Source organism: Triplophysa dalaica, chromosome 12 (genome assembly GCF_015846415.1).
Source record: "Triplophysa dalaica isolate WHDGS20190420 chromosome 12, ASM1584641v1, whole genome shotgun sequence".
In the NCBI taxonomy this organism is placed as follows: domain Eukaryota; kingdom Metazoa; phylum Chordata; class Actinopteri; order Cypriniformes; family Nemacheilidae; genus Triplophysa; species Triplophysa dalaica.
Genome location: NC_079553.1, coordinates 12952056 through 12960145, shown reverse-complemented (window position 1 = coordinate 12960145; position 8090 = coordinate 12952056). Strand labels below are relative to the sequence as shown.

General features: G+C 36.4%; 1 protein-coding gene across 1 annotated transcript; it reads right to left on the bottom strand.

The window, feature by feature from the left end:
* Window positions 1-2760: 2760 nt before the first annotated feature.
* cabz01093075.1 lies at window positions 2761-7596 on the bottom strand. Its single transcript, XM_056762607.1, has 4 exons — window positions 7458-7596; window positions 6698-6740; window positions 5635-5709; window positions 2761-5495 (listed from the first exon to the last, which is right to left on the bottom strand). Exons 2-4 carry the CDS (start codon window positions 6721-6723, stop codon window positions 4424-4426), a joined length of 1173 nt encoding a protein of 390 aa, XP_056618585.1. The 5' UTR covers window positions 6724-6740; window positions 7458-7596; the 3' UTR covers window positions 2761-4423.
* Between the last annotated feature and the right edge of the window lie 494 nt (window positions 7597-8090).

Here is an 8090-nt window from a genome sequence, read left to right as displayed (position 1 = left end):
GACAATTTCCCTCTGATTTTAGGGGTAGGCTATGGTTAGGTTTGGGGTTTGGTGTGGGTTTGGTTTAGGTTTTATTTTTAAAAATGTTGTCCAACAAAATACAGTATGTTGCCCTGAGGACATCAACCACTTGACGAAATCAGGTTGAGCGTTCTTATACGTCGAGTGTTCTTAAGGGTGATGGAATCGGACTTTGACAGTTGATGATGATGTAGAGCAAGGGCTCAAGGACACAAGATTGCTTAAGAACACATATTAAGAAAGAGCCCTTGATTGACTTGGTCAAGTGTATTTGATTAGAGTTGGAACTAAACTCTGCAGGATACCAGCCCTTCAGGAATAGAGTCTACTAGCCATGGTGTAAATGAATAATTTGAAGAATAATTGTGACAGCCTAAGAGTGCTATAATCACAAGACAAGTATAGATCTTTACAGGCAGTTTCCCGGACAGGGCTTAAAAATTAGTCCCAGACAAACCTAAAGGTTAGAGGTGTCTTTATCGAAAACAACTTACACTGACGTATCTTCAGATACTTTAGTGCAATTTTTTTGAGTCAAGATGGAAATATGTTTTTCAAAACAACTGTAGGGGCAAGGCAGCGCATAATTCATTACATTTACAAAGTGATGTTCTGGGTACTTAAAGCGCTTTACATGGAAGGGGGGGAATCTCCTCAACCAGCACCAATGTGCAGCATCCACCTGGATGCGCAATATTGCGCCAGAACGCCCACCACTCACCAGCTTATTGGTGGAGAGGAGACAGAGTTACGATGCCAATTAGTACATATGGGGATGATTAGGAGGCCATGATGTATAGAGGTGAATGGCGCATTTGGCAAGGATGCCAGGGTTGAGTCCCTATTCGGATGGGATATGAGATTTTTAATAACCACAGAGAGTCAGGACCTCGGTTTAACATATCATCCGAAGCACAGCGCTCTTTTGCAGTACCCCGTGCTGGCCTCACTAACACCTCATCTAGCAACAACCTAATTTCTCCCAGGAGGTCCCCTATCCAGGTACTGACCAGACTCAACCCTGCTTAGCTCCAGTGGGCAACCAGTCTTGGGCTAAAGGATGGTATGGATACCGGCACTAAAGAATTTTGTTTTATTCTTAAATTACAAAAATGATTCTTCATTTACTTATAAGTATGATTGTCACACTATTTAAACTCTGCCGTTTAATTTTATATACACAACTTAACGAGGACAAAGAAGCTGATGAAATGTAATTCAGGTGCCATTTATGGTCTTCATGGTGTGCATTCTGTAGGTGCTACAACACTTATAATATTCTATAAGACAGGCCTGATTTTACATGTGCTCAGACACCGGTGCACATGCCAGAAGTGTTGCCTAAGCACTAATACACTGTTTTGTCAAACGGGACTCTTGGTTATACAAATGGTAATCAATGTGCCAAAAAGCATGCTTTTACTACACTATAACCGAAGGTCTTAAAACAAGGTCGGCACAACTTCCTGTGTCCTGAATGCTAATTTTTTTCCTCAGACTAGCTTTTCATAATTCCATAAATTTAGGGATGTTACAATATCACCACATGATCAATGTGGACAAAATCATTCACAACAATATTATTTTCAAGATATATTAAACAATAAAAATCCTAACAATTTATGTTTAATTTTGTTTTCACTTCTTGGCCAATGAATGGTAATCAAAATACTGGTGTATGGAAACAGAGAGGAGAGTTTGTGACCGTTGTGGCTTTTAAAGCAAACTTTTTTAACAGGTGCAAAACAGCGTAATATATTCGATGTTGAACCGGATAATGGCACTGAATTAATTAAAACATCATGTTAACGTAATATCAATAATCATGTTTATTATTATAATGATCAATTCCAGTATAATTCCAAACCCTTAGATAAAACAGATTAAGGTTATTGATTAGGTTTCAGGACACAGGTTACTAACAGGAGTTTTGTCAGACACAGTTCCATTAGCCATTTGTGTGTGAATGTTATAATGCATGTTTTTGTTCTCTGTACTGTTGCAAATTTGCAGAGAACAAAAACAATGTAAGCAAGAGTTTCATCTGAGTGGTGGGGAGAGACCCACAAAAGATTGTTTCTTATGAATGTCCCTTGAACGTGTGATGTCTGCCACACATGCTGTTTAATCTTGACATCTGGGCTGGCCAATGATGACCAACCCACAATGGCAGAAATGAGACTGCATTAGTGGTCATACTAGGAATGTTACATGTGTGTTAGTATGACGATAATCTGGTTTTGACTGCTTTCTTACCGTGGGAGAATGATAGCTGAGCACTGTTTCAATCACATGTTTGTGTAGCGGTAATGGTTGGGAATGTGGTAAACTGTGACACAGTTTTTAAGCGCTGCATGAGTGGAGGGCATTTTTTCATGAGTAATGTGGTCAAAACAGATTACATTTACCATAGTTCTTATACAAACATACATAACATAAAGTGAGAAATTCTATGCATTTTTAACAAAACAATCTGGAATTTTCTTAAACAATGACCAATACTAATTTTTATTCTTTGTCATTTACAGAATTATTTTTAACCTTCTGGGCTCAATACTCTTAAAACCCATGGCTCTGTCAAATATGTACAAACCGAACAGTTTTGTTTTCTACTGCATATATGTACTCTATGTATAATAGTTTTCTAAATAGTTATGTGGCTAAATGTGTTGAATTGGAACTGCGAGTCATACACTTGCTGGTGTTTTTAATTATTATAAACATTTATTTAAATCTTCATACATACAAAAATCCACGAGAAAACCTTTTGTTCCCCCACATGAAAACAAACATATACACTACCAGTGAAAAGTTTCAGAACACTCGCTTCCTTTTTTTTTTTACATTTTAGTAAGCTCATCAAAACCGTGGAATAACACAAAGGGATTTATTAAAGTTATATTGTGACTTAAAAATTAAAACAATTGGTAAAAACTCGTTTTTTAATAGAATTTGCAGAAATCTTGTCATTGTATCAAGCAGCAGTCTCACCCTGAGATGCTTTTATACAATATTAAAGGAGTTACCATCTATTCCGAGATTTTATTGGCTGATCTTTCTACATTATTCGGTCAGTCATTAATTAAAAAAATATTAAAGAAAATTGTAGTTTTGTAATGACTAAAACATTTGTGCTGCATGTCCATGAAACTGTTTTTAGACATTTTAGCCTAAACCTTCAGAACAAACACTTTTAAACATTTCAGTAAAGCGTTTTAAACTTTCAACCTGTAAGAAAGTTAAATCACAATAAATACTTTGGTCACACACTTATATATCGTCACTTTGGAAAGATAAGGTTCTATCTACATTCAGAGCAACTTTGAGATAGTGAAGTTTTTGCATTTTGCAGACTCTGAAGATAAAACCGTTTTCAAAATATGATGGGTTTGTGATGTGATGGGTTGTGAAATATGATGGGTTTGCCCCAAATGTACACAATGTAAAGAAAAAATATTAATACACGTTATGTGTGAACATGTGAAAAATTCAATTTTGACAAAAATGTCAGACTTTATAATTCCAAAGTGAGGATTTGTTTTTCCCGGAAGTATTTGTTTTGTTTATAAAAAATGGTTTATCTAGTTAGTATATGCATTATTGAAACAAGTTTTGTTCACCGTATTGTGACAAGTAAATACAGTTCTAGAAGATATATAGTACAAAAACAGAACCAACACAATCCCATCACAAAATGATGTACATATGCATTGCTGGAAAACAACTAAAAATAAAAGCACACATAAGTGGTCTAATTAAAATTAAATACAAACAATTACAGATGTTACTAATGAAAAACCTGCCCGTGATCTAACATTTTAAAGTTAATACTGTAACTATAGTCAATATAGCAGAAGTTCTTAATCCGGTCCTCGCGACACCCGCTCTGCATATTTTGTCTGTTTTTTTATTTCTTTCAGAGGTTTGTTCTATACGACCATAAGTGCCCTGCGAAGTAAACATCAATTTATATTCTGCCATGATTCCACTTTGTAAGGAGTGTAGGCCTACGTAAGATTCAAAGGGCATTAAAGTGCACAAGACGCATGCAAATCTCATGATTACAGTCAATTAACCCTTAGTGAGGTTTGTGTGTGAAAATGCTGCTCTTAAACTTCAGCTGATTTCCTGTGTGCAGGACTAGAGAGCAATGAGCACTGTCTAGGGACACTGGCAATCGAAGAATAGTTAGTACATTAGCTCTTGTCATGAACTTGGGATTTGAATCAGGTGTATTAAACAAGAACGATATGCAAAATGTGCAGAGAGGGGGATCGCGAGGACCAGGGTAAAGAACTGCTACATTATAGGAAAAGGGCACATCAGCTGCCATTTCTGTGTTCCATAGAATTGTTTTGATGGTTCCTTGTCCATGTTTCCTACCACAATTAATTCCCTCTATTCACACTGCAGTAGACCTGTCATCCACGCTGGTGGTCTGTGAATAAAAAGATCCTGTGGCTTGTGTAAGATAGCTCTTCATGAACTGTAATCTGCTAAAGGGGGTTTTATTCAGGAGTCGGAAAAGGTGCCTCCTAAATTTCTCTCCTGCAAACACGTAGAGAATGGGATTCAGGCAGCTATGTGAGTACGACACAGCTTCTGTGATCTGGAGACTTAAAGTGATTGTCTTGCTGCTTTCACATGATGAATCTATAAATTTATTCACCTCCAAAGCTTTCACAAAAGCTGCAACATTATATGGAGTCCAACACCAGAAAAAGACCACCATCACTATAATGACAAGCCGCATGGCCTGTTTTCTGGAAGAGCGAGCTCTCAGGAGTCTGTTTAGTATCATTGAGTAACAAAATCCAATGACAACAAGTGGAATAAATAATCCCAGAACATTCATTTTAATAATACCAAAAGTCCTTAAAAATAGATGATCCTCACTGTCACTTGTTGGATATGATTTACAAAGGGTTTGATTTTTGTATTTACTGATATTAAGGTGGATCAGCTCAGGAAATGAAGCTGCAATCGCCATGATCCAGATGACCGCACTGGCTAAAATTCCATATCTCCTTGTTCTGACTCTCAAAGAGAACACAGCATGAACAACAGCTAAATATCGATCGATGCCCATCAGTACAATGAAGAATATCCCACTGTAGAACCCAATGTGGTAGACACTTAACACCATGGTGCACATGGCACGTCCAAAGATCCACTGATCTCTAGCATAGTGTGCCAGGAAAGGGAGAGAGGAGACCAGCAGCAGGTCAGCTAAAGCCAGGTTCAGAAGACAGATGTCAGTCATGCTTCTCAGCTTCACACTCATCATGATCACCCAGACCACCACCAAGTTACCCGGCATTCCCACCATGAAAAACAGAGAGTATAACACAGGTAGGATGCTGGATGCATGACTGCCATAACCACAGGGAGAATACTCAGATGGATCAACAGCTTCACTGTAGTAATCTTTGTAATCATAGATTGGAGATGTGTTTGAACCATCAATAACTGGTCTATTCAAATTTAAGCAGAAAAAGAAAAATATTATTATTTGAAGACAATATAAAGTATAGCACAGTCAATAGTGACTTATAAACATGGCTTTCATTACTGTTTCATTTATTTCATGATGAGAACATGTCATGGCCTCACCTGTAAGATGTTTGATCATACACCTGTGAGGTACTAATGGATATCATGCCTGTCCAAGAAGACTGTGCAGTGGTCCTTTTTATACAAAGAGACAAGAAAACAAATTACTCTGTGCAACTGTGCATGAAGGTCAATTAGCAAAGCATTACACTAGCATCTTTTCTGTATACATGATTGTTGCTGTATAGTATATGCTGTACATATTGGTATCTCTCAATTTTCATCAAATGGCATCTCAGGCAATGATTCTTCATGGATTACATTATAGTTTACTAATAGACAGTTTCAATTTTGATGCACAACTTTAAGTCGTCAATTTCTACTCCTACTCAAGGTGTACATCAGGGTTCTGTTATTGGTCCATTACTATTCACTGTGTACATGATACCTCTCGGTCACACTGTTCGCAGCCATGGTCTCAACAACCCCTGCGGTTGATGACCTCTAGTTATCTGCTTCCTCTACGTTTTATTGTTCAGCAAATGCCTGTATTACTGATATCATAATTAGGTTACACAATCATTTTCTAAAATTCATGAGATATTTGGCCCGACATTCGATTTAAATACGTTTTTTTCCCTTTTAAGCGTAAACTTTTGTCTTAAATAATCTCCATTTCTAAAACTTCAAATGTTCTTAGATACACACTGTCATAATCTCATAGGAACTCCTTTGTCATTGGACTGCCTGTCTGTCTCCAGATAACAACATGGAAAATTCTGCTGCCAGCGCCATCACTTTGGTTAAAATGCTTGACACCATTACTCTGTGAATTACACTGGCTTCTGAATTATACTTCTGAATCTGACTGTTGTTTCTCTTCAAGTAAGGAAAAAATCCGTCTTTAAAGTTTCTTGGTGCATGTGCATTTTTGGCCATTAAAGTTCTGTTTGATTTTGCTAAAGGTGAGCGTTTAACTAAATTTCTCCAAACCAGTCAGATTTAGCTGACAGCAGCTGAAGCTCAACTATAGAGACTGATGCATTTGATCTCATAATCATTTTCAGTTGTGTCTATAATGTTCTGCGGTTTCCCTATTGCAGTAAGGTATGCAAGGTCTTACCCCAGCTCTGAAACAGTAGAATTCATTTTCAGAGGATTTGAAACTGTGTGGTAGATGAAAACAGACAGTGTTTAAAATTATGAAGTATCTACCATGATTAAAACATTTGAATAAAAAGTGAAAACAGGTCAACTCCGTGCAATGATCAACTATTTGTATTTTTATTACATTTATCTAATAATTCTACCTTCCAATAATAAAAATGTTAGCAATATTACAAGATTATTTTGCTGTGATATGATATAATAAATAAAATAATGAACGCTTTTTGTAAAAACAGCTGGTGTGTGATTTATGAATCTTTATACACTTTTAAACCCAACATACTGTAGAAAACAAACACATAAATGTCTAACTGCTTGCATTACTCATTTATAAAAACATACACAGAACGAATTTGTGAAAAACTAATGTCTTTATTAATAATGTCTATATTTTGAAACAGACGATCTCACACACCACTCAGCACTAAAACTATCTACCGGTTTTACAAACCACCTGTGACATTTAGGTCTATCTGGTGAATGTTTCCTTTAGATGTTTTGCCAACTTCGAAGAGCAAATGTGACCAAATAGTGTTTTCAACAAAAGTGTGAAACCATACTATCAAATAGACACCTCAGGTTTCTACTATGAACATGCAGAATGGACTCTGACAAAGGCTACTGCACTTTCACTCCAATACATTATTCCCAATACATAAACATATGCATGCATGTGCAAGTATAATATCAATAATGTATAAGTAAAGAATACTCACACAAATGTGATCAATTTGGGAATTGCCCTCTGATCTTCCAAGACAAGAAGAACAGATGAGATTGCATGATATGAGATCGGTTGAGATAAATAAGATCTAATATAGATTCTCTTTTTTTCTGTAAGGGCATTGGTTTGTGACACTTCCTTTGGTTAAATTGGGGTAGGGGCTTTGCAAAGTGCATGACTAGTTTCAGAACTATTGCATATAGTCTATAGCAATGACCTGATTGGTCACCACCAGGTTTGGAGAAAAATGTAGAGGAAATTACCTTTACCTTCTGTGCTCAGCCTGTAGACAGCATGAGAAAACAAACACTATTGGTGAATGGTACAGCAATATAAATAAAGTTATATATACTGTATATATAGTTTTTTTAATGATTGCACAGACATTTATATCTTTATTAAATCCTTGAAAAAACACCTGCAGCTTAAAAAGAACAGCTGAGCAATGTGTTAGGTTGTGGTTTTTACACAAAGCAAACACCTAACCACTTAAGTGCACAAGTAACTTCTTTAAAGGATGGACATACACTAGTCTTACAGATGTTTTTTTTTTCAATAATTCTGTAGTAAGTTGCGCTATAAAAGGGTGTGTCATATCACATAACATGATAGATAAACATGACAC